At 40.8% G+C, this 16,180-nt stretch overlaps 1 protein-coding gene and 1 non-coding gene across 2 annotated transcripts; both read left to right on the top strand.

The window, feature by feature from the left end:
- The first annotated feature begins 300 nt into the window (after window positions 1–300).
- ZFP90 (ZFP90 zinc finger protein) lies at window positions 301–15,934 on the top strand. The gene is made up of 4 exons (XM_016200775.2): window positions 301–361; window positions 7,731–7,857; window positions 8,206–8,301; window positions 12,208–15,934. The coding sequence occupies exons 1-4, from the start codon at window positions 329–331 to the stop codon at window positions 13,854–13,856; spliced, it is 1,905 nt and encodes a 634-aa protein (XP_016056261.2). The 5' UTR covers window positions 301–328; the 3' UTR covers window positions 13,857–15,934.
- Window positions 5,259–5,322, top strand: LOC148091042 (U7 small nuclear RNA). Its single transcript, XR_015716073.1, has one exon. It is a non-coding gene; the product is annotated as a U7 small nuclear RNA (small nuclear RNA).
- Window positions 15,935–16,180: the final 246 nt, after the last annotated feature.

The following is a 16,180-nucleotide window of genomic DNA, read 5'->3' as shown; positions in this document are numbered from 1 at the left end:
GGGCCTGAGATCGCAAAAGCCGGAAACTCCAGGAAGCAGTAATTCCGAGTGCGGGGGTCGGAGCGGCACCTCCCACAGGTTTGGCTCGTGTCCCCGGGGCCGCGCCCACCGTCCTGCGGGAGGGACTGGGCGTGGCCAGAGAAGGGTGTCCTGGACGCGGTGAGCCTTTAACTTCGGGGAGCGGCAGGCCCACGCGGGGCCCAGGCACCTCTCCACCGCTTTCCCGGGAGAAGTGTCTGAGGGGTGGAGGGGGGCGGTTGCAGCGAGGTGAGTGGGCCCTTTCTTTTCTCCCCAGTTCCTGTCTGGGAACCCGGCCGGAGAGGCAGGAATGGCCCCGAGGCCTCCGACGGCCACGCCTCAGGTGAGCTGCGCGGACTTTTTTACCCCGGGGTGACCCGTTCCACGAGACCCCCGGGGCGTGTTTGGAGCAGTCATTGTTCTCCTTTGGAGACTCCGTTTCCTGGCTCCGTCGCCCCCTCGGAGTTTCCTAGCCTTGTGAGACCCAAGGTGTTCAGAGCTGGGGGGAGCGGGCTTCCCAAAAGGGGGGCTGTGCTGTGGGGAGGAGGGGACCAGGAGTTAAGAGTGGATGTGTTGGGAAGCGTCAATGCTGAGAATCCTGAGTGCCAGCCAATTCCTGAACTCTGGTCAATGAGGAACGGAGGTGGTGGGGTGACAGGATAGGAAACTGTACAGGAGGAAGTGACTGTCAGTGAGTAAAGGAGAAAGGAGCCAAGCTTCTGACCCAGGAGCCATGCACAGACCTTAAGAGTCCTAAGAAGCCTGGACTGGATTTGTTGAGGAAGGGGCTGGAGATGGGCTTTCTTGGGCAATGGGGATTGGGGTGGGGGGGTGGGGACAAGGAGGACTTGTCCCGTAGCTCTTCATGTCTTTTTCTGCTTTAACAAAGGTATGATAGTGCTCATTCCCGGATGTCCAGCCTTCAGTGTAATTAATATGAAGCTGATTTGTGAACCCATTTATTCTTGTGAGGGAGAAGGCATTTTCTAGAGCATCACAACTCTGAGATTGCCCACTGATTTACATAGAGTGTATCGGTGAAAATATAACAAGGTCCAGATAGTATTTTAATCCACACTCTCTTTAGAATTAAGGAAAAATCAGATTCTAATAGCTATGTTTGTGAGACAAGATCAATCCAGATAAAAATACCAACTAGTGATGTCCTTTAAAAGCAATTTACAGTAAATTAAACACATCATATGAAATGATATAGAATGCCTTTATGTTTTATTTCCTCTTATGTTTTTGTTTTACAGGGGTGAACCTTAAGTAGTAAGACAAGTAACAATACTAGAATGAGACATTTATTTGGTTTGAGGCAAGCCAGAGCAAATCACTGTCATGAGCACCTTCAATACAAAGTATTGCTTCACTAGGCTGTGAGAATTAGGATGACTTAACACCTCATGGGGGTGATGATCCTTTCCAAAGAGGTGGGTTGCCTTTTTAATGGTGAAAGTGGAATTGTGCTCTGAGCAGTGAGTTTTAGGAACTGCTTTAAGCTTCACTTTTAATTATGTTCCCCAAGCACTCTGATTCAGTTATGCTATTCTCATGGTAGTCCACTTGGGTTACCGAACTTGGACTGAAGGACAGAATAGAACAGTGAACCTACAACAGAGGCTTTTTAGGCAGAAATTTCCCTTCCTCAGTGGTTCCCTTTCCCTGAGCATGACCCTTGGGAATGCAGAAGATGAGTAATTGAGCCATGTGACAATTTACCCAGGAAGTTAATTGGTGGGGGAAGATGGCTTCATGCAGAAGTAGAGCACAAGAAAGGCAGTATCAAGTGTTGTTGCAGAGGTCCAGAGGCTCTTGCTTTGAGTACAGAGAGGGAAGAGGAAATTCTGCCTGTGGGAAGTCAGTGGAGATGCCTTTGAGTAGGAGCAGAGTCTAAGCAAGTAAATTTGAAAGGGGATGAGGGTAGAGCTAATTGGCTGTGGGTCAGGGCAGTTGGGAGGCAAGAAGATGAGGGACATTTTCATGAAACCATTGTCCCGTGTGACAGTGGGTGTTGCTTGTAGGCAGTAGGTAGGTGAGAATAAAAAGGAGTTTGGACTTACTGCTTTTGGCCTTGGTAACCCATTTATTCCTTTATGTGTTCATTCAGCAGATAGTCACTGGACTCCTATGATGTATTAAGACACTTTTTTAGGTGGCTGAGATGTATTAGTAAACACAATTTATAAAGTCCTCTGCTTTTGTGGAGCTTACATCCTAAAAGGAGTAGACAGAAAAATGATGTGATATCCTAGAAGATGACAGTACCTCAAAAAAATAATTGAAAGTAGAGAAAGGTAAGGAGGATTGAGTGGGGCATGTGGGGGCTTGTGGTAGGAGTGCAATTTTAAATATGATGGCCAGGGTAAGCCTGATGCTTGTTGGTGACATCTGAGCAGACCCGAAGGAGGTCTGGGAAAGAGTTCTCTGGAAATAGCAGGATGTGTGTCTGGTGTGTTCAGGGAGCAGAAAGGAGCCTAGTGTATATTGAGCCAATGTTTTTGAGCAGAGAATTAGTATAGTTTCTTCTTAGTTTTAAAGATTGTTGTGAATAATGAAGTGTAGGAGCAAGAGTTTGAAAGTCACCTCCTTTAGAGAGGTGTTTGGATGGGTGTGACCTCCCCATGGGTGTGACCTCCCCTTGGCTAACAAATACCTAAAGTGGTCCACAGTGGGAGGGGAATGAGAGCAGAAATGGGTGAGGGGGTACCCTGGAAATCCTTAGAATGTGTAGGATCGTTAGTAGCTATATCTGTGTAAACACTATGTACTTTTCTTCCTTATATGTGTACTACATGTTTAGTTAGGAATAAAAAATGGTGTTTACACCTGGCTGGCATGGCTCAGAGGTTGAGCATCGACCTATGATCCTGGAGATCGAGGTTCTATTCCCAGCCAGGGCTAAATCCCCAGCAAGGGTCATACAGGAGGCAACCAATCAATGACTCTCGTCATTGATGTTTCTCTCTCTCTCTCTCTCTTCCCCCCCCTTCTCCCTTCCCCTCTCTGAAATAAATAAAGATATATTAAAAAAAGAAAAAGTGTTTACCATGCTTAAAGTTGAACCCACCAGAACAGTAAGAAATTGGGAAAGTTTTATAAGAAAAAAACTGCATGTGGAAACCAGATTTTGAGGGACTGGGCCTGGTCTCTTTTGATTCCATATCCCAAGAACTCTGTGGTTAGATCATCAGGATGAACAGACTCAGCAAAAGCTGGCTCTTGTCACCCAAAGTCAGATAACATGCTCCTGGGCCACCAAGGGAAGCCAAGCCACTTAACTAGGTCAGGATATTTGCAGTCAGGGATGTTCGCGCACTCTGTCCGGAAGTCCCTTTTCTCAGTCTCTTTCTCAGGTGATTGGAGTTGGTTTTTAAGCCTCATCTTAGACACTCTTTGCCCTGGGTAAGATCACATGCCCCTCCTTTTGCATTCTCATAGCACCTGTGCACACCTGTCATAGTACTGTTCTTATGTCATATGGACTGGTGTGTCTACCCATCTATCTCTATACTGAACTTTCAGTTCCTCAAGCGCAGGGCCATGTAACTCCTTTCATACCTTGCTCCAAAATACACACGTGGTAAGTGGGTTTCACACGAGCAAACATTTATAACCACTGAGCCCCAAGCAACAATTTTGCACTTTCTGCATTTTCTGCTCCTTACATGGCAAAAATGTTATTTTTCCATTTATAATGACCCTAATTTTTTGGTAAATAATTGCATGAAACAACAGAACAGTTTTAAGAAATTTTGTCTTTAAGATATCAAAACCTGTTCTTCTAAGACCTGTTTCAAAACTATGATTCTTTTCCTGACTTTTCAGTCTTATACTACTTTTATTTTATTAAAATATATCTTATTAAAGTATGTGAGCATATATATAATACAGACTTTTTAATAGGAAAAAAGTCATTTATGTTACCTCTTCTTTAGCACCCATATTTGTTTTGGTGGATTTCCTTGTTTTCTACCTCTGCATATTTTTCCCTTAAACATTTTCTATTACAATATTTTAAATTTCATATAGTTTTTATGAGACTTTCTTGTTCTAATCACTTTTAATGGCTGTATTATATTGCTTTGCATGAACATACCAAAATTTGTTTAACCATTTCTCATAAGACATTTAGATTGTTTCTAAAATTTTTACTATTGTACGTAATACTCAGATAAAATCCCATTGGTTACAGTAGATAATTTTTTGAAAATACAGTTTTTAAAAATTCTTACACCTGCATTCTTAAGTAAATAGCTCTCAGAGAAAGAGAGATCTTTGACAACTTTTGGTGTTATGCTTATCCTTAATTTATAGACCTTTGGATTGTTTTTCATCTTTTTCTTTTTTTTGAAACAATTTACCTATGAAATATTTAGATCCAGGATTTTTATAGAGAGTATGATTTGGGAACAATTTTCTCTTATTTCCTCATTTATTAAGGTTTCTACTTTTTTGTGTCAACATTGGTAATTTGGAATTAAAAATTATTCACTTTATTAAGATTTTTCACATTTTTTAACATACTACTGTGTGTTTTACTAGTTTGCTTATCCCCTTATTTTTAAATTTGTTTCTTTTTTTTTCTTTTTTTTCCTGGATTTGTCAGAAGTTTCTGTTTGGCTGGTGTTTAAGAGGGACCTGCTGTTAGATTTGGCTATTAATTTCATCTTCTTCTGTGTGCCACTTCTTTTTATTATCCAGAATTTAATTCACTAATCTTTTGCTTTAAATATGTTTTTATTGATTTCAGAGAGAGGAAGGGAGAGGGAGAGAGAGCTAGAAACATCAACAATGAGAGAGTCACTGATCGGCTGCTTCCTGCACGCCCCCACCTGGGGATCGAACACAAAACCTGTGCATGTGCCCTGACCGGGAATCGAACTGTAGATCATAGGTCAGTGCTCAACCACTGAGCCACACCGGCTGGACTTTTTTCTTTTTTTTTAATCTTCAGAATGACTCCCTGTTTTCCTGTAGTATGAATTATCCAGACACTTCCTCACTCAGACTCTTCCTCTGTGCCAGGCAGTGGTTCTCAACCAGGGTCACGTTTCAGAACCAGTCAGGGAAAGGTACCTGTTCCACTTGGGGTGACAGTAAGGCTTCAGTGAGATTTAGTGAGAGGGTGCACATATATGACTGAGCTCAGTAGCTGGCCTGTGGTGAGTGTTTAATATATGTTAACTGTTGTTCCTTTGTAATGAATCCCCTGAGGAGCTTTTAAAAGTTGTGTGAAGTACTACCAGCTCTTTTTGAATTTGTCTAGTAGGTCTTAACAGTTCTCAATGAAAGACTCCCCCGTCCCCCAAAAAATTGCTTGGCAGGGCCCTCCATGCATGGACAAGTTTATTTATTTATTCATTTTTTATATCTTTATTGATTTCAGAGAGAGGAAGGGAGAGGGAGAGAGAGAGATAGAAACATCAATGATGAGAGAGTCACTGATTGTCTGCCTCCTGCATGCCTCCTACTTGGGGTTGAGCCCGCAACCTGGGCACGTGCATATGGTAAAGTCAGACATCTAGTAAATACCTGGTGTCACCTTACCAGATCCCTGACCTTGGTCAGAAAAATCTACCTCATTTCAACCCTTCCTTGTTCCTGTGGGGACACAGCCACAGGGATATGATACAGAGGAGCCAGTATTGTGTATGAATGCAGTCATGGACCTCACGCAGCAGCTGGGGTCACTCCTGTTTCTCTAAAATCTCAGATCTCAGCCATCTCTTTAAGGCTCAGCTCAGTCAGGAAACAGATGTGTAGTGTGGGTCAGGCACTTGCTGGACACTAGTGTTTTGGAGTTTAAAACAAACGTATAGTTGCTCTCATAATGCTCACCATCTAACTAGAAAAGCAAGCATTAAATGGATTATTAGGTCTATTCAAATAATTGGGGGTATGCTAAGTGGCTTAAAGCATGTAATAAAGGGATTGATCCTCCAGTGGGGGGATCAGAAGGCTTCAGTGAAAATCTGCTAACCACCGCCTGAAGCATGAAATAGAATTAGCAAGGGAAGGACTGCTGGGAGGGTGGGTAGAGAATGATACTTCCCAGAAATGGAAAGAAGTCCGGTTCAGCTGTACCAAGCACATGGGGAGAAAGAAGGGTACGGACTAAGACAGAAACCTCCAAGCAACCTTTCCTCACTGCTCCAGCAAACTAACTCATGGCTCTGCTTTCAACATCTTTTTGTACTAATTGATTTTATCATAGTTTATTGTGTCCTGCTTAAGATAGAAATCTAACCAGGACCAAAGGAGAAATTTCAAATAGGGCATGGTGACAGGTGTCTCATCGCTCAACAAGGCTTAGCAAGACAAGCCAAAAATCAACCCACAAGCATCAGAACTGACAATTGAGAGGCATGGAGGACCTCAGCCAGCCTAGTTTCAGTGGGGTGGTGAGGAAAAAGTGATTGGAATGGGATAAGAAGCATGAAAAGATCTTTGACCTAGCAATTTCTATTCTAGCTAGCTAGCCTTGAGAAATCCTAGCATAATTGCACAAACAATATTTAATGTAGTAATGTTTGCAATAGCAAAATATTGGAAATAACCCAAGTGTCTAATAATAGCACCTGGTCCATTTATTCATTCTCTGGGCATTTGTAAGCATCCACTGTGTGCTGGGTATCAGTCTAGGTATATAACCTGATGAAGACAGATAAAGTTCTCATGGAGCTCACAGTGGGGGAGACAAACAGTCTAACAAGGAAGCAATCTCAGGTAATGGTTAGAAGTACAAGTGTCCTTTTTATCTGAATCTATTTGGTTCCTGAGTTCAGGTGGCAGGAAGTTGGACAGTGAGAGAGAACTGTGTCAGGAGGAAAATTAAACGTGGTAATATGATAGAGAGTAAATTAGAGGAAGATGCTGAGACCTTTTCTGAGGAAGTGATGCTGGAGATAAGACGTAAGTAACCAGTAATAACTAGTTGTCAATCATGTAGAGATCCTAGGTGGGGAGAGAGTAACAAGCATAAAGGTCCAGGGTGGGAACAAGCTTGGTGTGTTCAGGGATCAACAAGGGCAGCATGGCTAGCCCAGTGAGTGATGGAGAGTTTGAATTTTATTCTTAGTGCAGTGGGTGCTGTCGGTTTTAGGTAATGAGAATATTATGATACTATGGAGTGCTGTGAAGTAATTCAAAGGAATAAGCTATGGGAGAGCTCCCAGATACATAGTTAAGTGTAAAAATAAGTTGTAGAACAGTATTCACGGTATTTCACAAAACAGGACAGTGTGTGTGTGTGTGTGTGTGTGTGTGTGTGTGTTTAAGAAACATGGAAAAAGGGGACTCTTAAGTGTATGCACCAAACTGTTAACAGTGGTTATTTCTAGGGTTTAAGTTAGGATTGGTGATGGGGTGAAAGAGGCCTGCCACCTCCACTTTTTACTTCCCACCATATTTGGATTTTGTAACAAAGGAAGTGCACAGGCAGGGAGGAATTGGTGATTATATAAAAAGAAGGGAAATAAGACAAAAGCTAAGGATTGCAGAACATATTGCTTCTCATGACTTTCTGCCCTGAATATTAGATTCTTTATACAATTATGTAAACAACTAGTATATTTAACCTAACATTGCCCCTTCAGGATGTTAAATGTGTGATCATCATTTCTAATAGACCCTACAGTCTGTTTCCAGTATTGCCATGGGAATGTTTGTGGGGTTGATCCTACTTGAGCAGGAATGTGATCCTACAGGAATCAGTGACGTTCAAGGATGTAGCTGTGGACTTCACCCAGGAAGAATGGCACCACGTGGCCCCTGCTCAGAGGCGCTTGTACAGGGATGTGATGCTGGAGAACTACAGCAACCTGGTTTCTCTTGGTAAGGACCACATCTCAATGTCTTGCCTACTGGTGGGTCTTTCATTTCTCAGTTGCTAAGGTTGTGGGACTCTCTGACTGTAGCTTGAATGACTATGAGCAGGGTGTGGGTGTTCAGAGTCAGAGCTTGTTCATCATTTTGGGACCCAGTCTTATGGGTTTCTGAGCCTGCTCTTTAGAAAAGGTATTTCTTTTGCAGAACTGGAAATAAGCCATTTGATTGCATGACTCCTTAAGTTGCACCTTTTCCTTCAGAGTTCTTGAGGATCAAGGGCTAGTACTGACTTGTAGGAGGGTTCTTTGTCTACTTGCTCAAACAACCAAATATTGTGTTTTCACCCATGAGCAGGATATCAAGTTTCCAAGCCAGAGGTGATCTTCAAATTGGAGCAAGGAGAAGAGCCTTGGCTATCAGAGGGAGAAATCCAAAGATCTTTCTGTCCAGGTAAATGAGCGAGGATCAAGAATGTAGTGGTTGAATCAGTGCAGACAGTGGCACAGCTGAGGGAGGGGGAAGCACCTTCAGATTACTGTCCTGGGAGCTCATAGACTGGCCGAGGAGGCTAAGCCATCTCCTGGATGACACCTCTGTATATCTCCCTTCTCCAACAGGGTGCCCCTGCTGCTGGTAGGTCTTAGAGGAAAAGATGCCACTTTGTTCTACGCTCAGTATACCATCTCTCCCTAACCTTTAACCCTACTTGCTGGATTATTTTCTCCTCTGGTGTCCTCAGTCTTCCATCATTATTTAGAGATCCCTTTTCTTACTCATTCAGACATAACTGAACTTCCATGTCTCCTTCTTATTTGTCTTACTGTTTTCACTGTCAGCTGCCCCAAACTTATAGGAAATAGCCACAACCTTGATTCTTTTTCCCTTCATAACTTGTTTTTAGACTTCTTGCCCTGCCTACACCTGTTGACGGAGCAACATGGTCTTCCGTCCATTCTGTGTTCATGCTGATTTGATTCATTTGCCTCCCTCCACAGTTCCTGGAGTATCATTCTGTCCTGGTCTCCCCATTTGTTAAGTGGTTCTTGACTTTAGATCTTTGGCTTTTCTTGCTTTTTCCCCTAAGCAAATCTGCCTTAAGGAGTCTGCTCTCAGCCTCCTCCCCTTCTTTCCCTATTATAAAAAGGGTGCCTCCTAAAAGGATGCCTGCCTTCTGGTAGTTGCAGCTCTTTAGTTATGCTATAGACTCAGAAATCATCCTTACTTGTGCCCTGGTTACTTTTTTCTTTTCACAGGACATCTCCACCTGGAAGTCCCACACAGTTTTGATTAAAGATGTAAAATCTAAATTAATCACCTTTCATCCCTAGCCAGCATATTTTGCTACCTTGCCCATCACCCCTTTCTCCCCTTGCCTGTTAGAAACCTGTTAAGATTTCTAATTTCTCAGACCAGACACCATAGTCAGTTTAGTCTTTGTCTTTCAACCCAGGTTATTTTTCCTGCTTTAAGAAGTATCTTAGATTTTCCTGCATTTTAACTTCCACTGGTGACATCTTAAACCAAGCCCTAGGCTTAGATTACTATAATTCCCAGTTGAAATTCCTCCCTGTATCATTTTTTATAATCCATATTGGATCTTTAAAATCATAGCTTTATTGAGATATAATTCACAAAACGTGAAATTCACCCTTTAAAAGTGTACAGATCAATGGTTTTTGGATATTTGTAGAGTTGTGCAACTATCACCACTGTCTAATTACAGAACATGTTCAACACCCGAAAAAGAAACCCTATGCTCATTAGCAGTCACTTTCTATTCCCCATTACCCCCATCTCCTGACAACCATTAATCTACTTTTTCTCTCTATGGATTTGTCTATTCTGGATATTTTCTATAAATGGAATCATACAATATATAGCCCTTTGTGACTGACTTCATTCACTTAGCACAACGTTTTCAAGGTTCATATTGTAGCATATATTATTTCATTTCTTGGTATTCATTCCTTTGTATTTATTTCATTGTATGCATATACCACATTTTGTTTATCTACTCATCATGTGATAGACCATTTTGGATTTTAATGATTTATCTTCATAAACTAATCATCTCTGAGAAAACCTTGCTGTTATTCCCTGTACCTCATTATAGGAAACAAACTCCCTTGATTTATTTTTTATTTTTATTTTTTAAATATGTCTTTATTGATTTCAGAGAGAGGAAGGGAGAGGGAAAGAGAGATAGAAACATCAGTGATGAGAGAGTCATTCACCCGCTGCCTCCTGCATGCCCCCTAGGGAGGATCAAGCCCACAACCCGGGCATGTGCCCTGATCGGGAATCAAACCGATATCTCCTGGATCATAGGGTGATGCTCAACCGCTGAGACACACGGGCCAGGCATCCCTTGATTTAAATATCTGCATCATACCTTCTAGTATTATCTTTCTATTACTGCTAAAACAATCTTCATTTAGGTTGAACTTTTTTTTTAAGTGTATCTTTATTGATTTCAGAGAGGAAGGGAGAGAGAGAGATAGAAACATCAATGATGATGAGAGAGTTGTCATTGATCGGCTGTCTCCTGCACACTCCTGACTGGGGATCAAGCCTACAACCTGGGCATGTGATCTGACCAGGAATTGAACTGCGATCTCCTGGATCCTAGGTCAATGCTCAACCACTGAGCTACCCCTGGCTGGGCTGAACTTTTTTTTTTTTTTTTAATATATCTTTATTGATTTCAGAGAGAGAAAAGGAGAGGGAGAGAGATAGAAACATCAATGATGAGAGAGTCACCGATCGGCTGCCTCCTGCATGCCCCCGACTGGGGACCGAGCCCGCAACCCGAGCATGTACCCTGACCAGGAATTGAAACCGGATCACCTGGATCCTAGGTCGACTCTCAACTGCTGAGCCACGCCCAGCCGGGCTGAACTTCTTTTTAATGTTCTTTTTAAGTAGCATATACTTTCCCTCATTAGATAATGCTTTCTACCTATCCAAAGCCATCTATTCTTTAAGTTCAAGGTCTAAGTCATGAAACCTAATATGTACTGATATATTTACTTCTTCCTTTCTTGATCACAAATACCATTTTTATCTATTATACAAATTCATATTTAATAATATACCATCTGATGATTTTTTTCTTTCTTAGTTGTCAGAAGATTGAGTCTTGTTTCTGTTCATAGATTTCAGGCTCCTAGAGAATCTGTTTTATTTCTATATATTCTATCTGTGGTGCAAAGCATGTAGAAGGCAGTTAGAAATTACTTCATTGATTGTTATGGAATCTGGCTTGGGAGAGAACTTTATTATTCATTTATTTCAACAAACATTTCTTGAATGTCCCACTGAGAAGAATTCTAAAAGAAATACAAAGCATTCCCTTTCTCAGGAATTTAGAATTGAGTCTTGTTACAGAGTAAGGAATTTTGAGGTTTAGGGCCCCTTAGTTGCTGTTATTCCCTCCTAACATTTTATTATGAAAAATTTCAAATATATGAGAAGTTGAAAAAATTATGCAGTGAACACCACATACCTACCACGAAAATTCTATAGCTAACATTTATTATAGTTGCTTTATCACATACTTCTCCATCTATCCATCTGCTATTTTATCTTTTTGATTCATTTCCAAGTAAGTTGCAGAATGAATACATTTAACCCTACATTTTTCCATATGCATATCGTTAACTAGAGCTCAATATTTGTTAATGGGTTTTAGATATGAGTTTATTAGGCAGATTAAAATAAATCCTTTTTGTTTAAGAGAGGTGACTAGTGTAGAACCAGAACTCAAATAGGCTAAAACCACAGCCGTAGTTGTAAGGGCAAGGATGATTTGCCTCCTGGAATTTTTTTCTCAGCTTGTGACATCTAGCCCTTGATCTCCAAGTATATCAAAGAATCATTTCTGTTAGATCACTGGCTGCAGATTTTTCTCTGCAGGGTTTGAATATCTAGAGCCTCAGAGGTGACATTTAAAGAAGTTATAAAATAGATATATTAGGAAGATAGATTCTGTGGTGGTTTGTAAAATGGACAGGAGTTGTGGAGAGTAGATAGCATCCTGCAAGATGGACTATGATCCTATTTCCTTTGTATCTAGGCCTAACACTCTCTTCGTCACTTATTTCTTTACTCCCTAACCACCCCTTCTAGATGGGCTTCCTCGTTCTGGACTTACCATTCACTCTAGATCAGCAGTCTGTACTGTCACATCTCTTCAATCTTCCTTCCTTCCATTTTGGGTATTCTCCCCAAGCTACAGGGCTAATTTCAAAACAAGGTCATGTATAATTTGAATCTCTCTCATTTCCTGATTTCTACTGTAGCAGTTTGTTTCAACAGGAGGGAATAGGAGACTTTTGCACTTTGGATTTCTTTCAGACGGGAAGACCAGGCCTGAAGCCAAATCATCAAATCTGAAGCATAGCATATCTGAAGTATCCCTTCACACAGATGATCTTTCACATGCCACATTAGAAGATGTTTGGGATGTGAGTAATCAATTAGAGAGGCACCAGGAAAACTGGAAGAGGTATCTGAAGCCAGATGTATCCACCCAGAAGAAAATAGTTACACCAGAGGAAACTTTTGAGCATAATAAATTTGGTGAAAACTCCAGATTGAACACAGACTTGGTTACACAACTGAACATTCCTTCAAGGTCTAGTGAATGTGATACACTTGGAATCAATTTGGGACATAATTCAGACTTACTTAATCAGAATAATATCCTTGCAAAAAAGAAACCTTATAAATGTAATAAATGTAGAAAAGCTTTTATTCATAGATCATCACTTACTAAACATGAGAAAACTCATAAAGGAGAGGGAGCATTTTCCAATGGTACAGATCAGGGAATTTATGCTGGAAAGAAACACCATGAATGTACTGACTGTGGAAAAACCTTCCTCTGGAAGACACAGCTTACTGAGCATCAGAGAATTCACACAGGAGAGAAACCCTTTGAATGTAATGTGTGTGGGAAGGCCTTCAGGCATAGCTCATCCCTCGGTCAGCACGAAAATGCGCATACTGGAGAGAAACCCTATCAGTGTAGTCTCTGTGGGAAAGCTTTCCAGCGCAGCTCCTCCCTTGTTCAACACCAGAGAATTCACACTGGAGAGAAACCCTATCGATGTAACTTATGTGGAAGGTCTTTTAGACATGGCACATCCCTCACTCAACATGAGGTCACACATAGTGGAGAGAAACCCTTTCAATGTAAGGAATGTGGGAAAGCCTTTAGTCGATGTTCTTCCCTTGTGCAGCATGAGAGGACTCATACAGGAGAAAAACCTTTTGAATGTAGCATCTGTGGGAGGGCTTTTGGTCAGAGCCCATCCCTTTATAAACATATGAGGATTCATAAGAGAGGGAAACCTTACCAAAGCAATAACTATAGCCTAGATTTCAAGCACAACTCATCTGTTACTCAAGATGAAAGCACCCTGACTGAAGTGAAATCCTACCATTGTAATGACTGTGGGGAAGACTTCAGTCACTTTACAGACTTTACTGACCATCAGAGGATCCATACTGGAGGGAACCCCTATGATTGTGAGCAGACCTTCAGTCAACAACCTATTTCTCATCCTGGAGAGAAACCTTATCAGTGTAATGTATGTGGAAAAGCTTTCAAAAGGAGTACAAGTTTCATCGAGCATCATAGAATTCATACAGGAGAAAAACCCTATGAATGTAATGAATGTGGAGAAGCCTTCAGTCGACGCTCATCACTTACTCAGCATGAGCGAACCCACACAGGAGAGAAACCCTATGAATGTATTGACTGTGGGAAAGCCTTCAGTCAGAGTTCATCCCTCATTCAGCATGAGAGAACTCATACTGGAGAAAAACCCTATGAATGTAATGAATGTGGGCGAGCCTTCCGAAAGAAAACCAATCTGCATGATCATCAGAGAATTCATACTGGAGAAAAACCTTATGCTTGTAAGGAATGTGGGAAAAACTTCAGTCGAAGCTCAGCTCTCACTAAACACCAGAGAATTCATTTGAGAAACAAACTCTAGGAATCCTAGAATTAAAGAATGCAGAAAGCTTTAGCTAAAATATTATTCTTATTCCATATCAAAGGATTCTTACTGGAGAGAAAGCTTCAGAATGTAATGAATTATGTGTACTTGTATGTTGTGTGCAGAGAAAACTGCTAGTAGACAAATTTTTTTCAATAAATAAAAGCCACATCCTCAGATCTGATTACAAACTTTTGTAAAAACAACTACAAACGTAATATATAACCTGTTGGAAATGATATGGCTATATATTGGACTTTATAAAGCTTTTTAACATACATATGCAGGAGATTACCAACATTCAACAATTTGACTTATAACTTGTTTACAGCCTTTTTTTATAGATAAAATTCCTGCAGTAATGACCAAAACTCATTTTTAAAATATCTTGACAACTACATTCAATTGCAGCTCTTCTATTAAATTCACCATGGAAACTCATTCCTCCTCCAGAAATTCACCATTCAAAGAATTAGTTCAACTGGTCCAACCACTTCATTGTACAGATGAAGAAACTGAAAACCAAAGATGTGAAGTGATTTGCACTGTGATACAGCTTATAATGGCAAAGCTGAGTGGAGGATGCAGGTCTGGATCTTTGTCCCCAGGGTCTTGATACTGAAAAGGTATTTTGGAATTCAGAGGGCTTTTAAATAAATTTTAAATCAGATGCACAAACATTTAATGAGCACTTATGTATTGGATACATTGGGAATTCATAAAGGCATAAGAGGCAACAAGATATATTTAGGGTTATCATAAACTTATTTAAAGCAACTTGTTGGAAGCTTATAAACCAAAATGTTAACAGAAACTATAAATGGTTGAACTACTGGTGACTTCCATTTCCCAAGTATCATAATTATACTTTCAGCTAACATGTGCCAGTTTTGTAGAACTGTTAAGTCCTCTGTGCTGCCCAAGCTTCCTATATTCGTCAATGGGAAAACAACACAAAACTAAGAAGAATTTGCCCCCAAAATAATTTTACTACAGAGAAGAATAAATCCAATTACCTCTTGCCATAAAATTTGTCTTTAAATTAGCATGTGTATCAAGAAAATATTTCACCATAAAATATTAACTTTTTAAAGTTCTGTGGTGCTTTTCCATCAGTAAAGCCTGAGAGCTAAGGCCACTCAAATCCTTAATGTCCCCTAATGGAATTTCATAGACTATCCTAAAAGAATTTCAAGAATCTTTGTTGGTTCATTGGCACCAACAGTGCAGATAAATTTAGAAGCAACTGTGGACATTGACCCCTTTCATACAAGAGCATCTCCCCTCTAAGATAAGCATATTTTCCCACCTTGATGAATCATTGGGAGGAGTGATATGAGTGGTGTTGATGGTGAACCTTTCCTACTGGCTTTCTTGCATGCCAGTTAGCCAGGTCCATCATCCTTGTCTCATCTGCGACAACATGAGCCAGCTCCCAAACATTCTTCATAATTCTTTACAGGAAAATGTGCCTGGGGGCTGAAATATGGGATTTCTAGCCCATTGTCTATCACATGTGGAGCAAGATGGGATACACCCTAGCAGATCTGCCCTTCCATGATATTAACTATTCAAAACATGCCGTGTTTATGATCTTCCATGCTTAGCGCACAATGCCAAGGCCATACTTGTGTTTCTGATACATAGTTTGACAATGGGTGATTATACTCAAACCCTCTCCTATCAATTGGCCAAGATACCTATCAGAAACTCATTTTGCTACTGATCGGGGATACCCATAGTGGATTATTTGTAAGAATGACTTGAGTTGTAACCAGTTGAGTGCTGCCCTACTGTTTTAGAACTTTATAAAGACTTAGTTCTAAAAGACCCAAAGGAGACCACTGGTTTGTGTGTGGATCCTGGCCTAGATCCAGCCAATCTATGATTCTCAGCACATCTTCATTGACAGGGAGGGAGCCCAGGATATATGTATGGCAGCTAACTGAGCAGAGGATTCCGTAGTCCCAGCATCCATGCACCATGCACTTATGAACACCTAGCTTTCTAGGCCACATGAAATGCATCCTTGTAACATCATTGTATTATTTCAATAAATAGCCTTTATAGTTGAATGGGAGTGTGTCTATTTTAATTTTCAGAACTTGGCTAAGATTAAAGAGTGGCATATCAAGGAGGAGGGATTAACTGCTAAACTCGTCACGGCCAGGTGAGTTAATAACAACTACTGTTTATTGAATGCTTCCTACTTGAAAGACATTGTACTAAGTATTTTATAGCCATCATTTTGGTTAATTCTTACAATTCCCCATTCTAGGTCTTGTGGTAACTTATCTTTGCCCAGCTTTTTCCTTCTCTTG

The sequence above is a fragment of the Miniopterus natalensis genome, chromosome 18 (assembly GCF_054644295.1).
Source record: "Miniopterus natalensis isolate mMinNat1 chromosome 18, mMinNat1.hap1, whole genome shotgun sequence".
In the NCBI taxonomy this organism is placed as follows: Eukaryota; Metazoa; Chordata; class Mammalia; order Chiroptera; family Miniopteridae; genus Miniopterus; species Miniopterus natalensis.
Note: the sequence above shows the minus strand (reverse complement) of the source record. Positions and strands in the feature narration are given on the sequence as shown.

Coding starts and splice junctions, on each gene's coding strand:
- ZFP90 (XM_016200775.2), top strand. CDS start 329: ATGGCCCCGAGGCCTCCGACGGCCACGCCTCAG. Junction 7,858..8,205: donor CAGCAACCTGGTTTCTCTTG/GTAAGGACCACA, acceptor ACCCATGAGCAG/GATATCAAGTTTCCAAGCCA. Junction 8,302..12,207: donor CCAAAGATCTTTCTGTCCAG/GTAAATGAGCGA, acceptor GATTTCTTTCAG/ACGGGAAGACCAGGCCTGAA.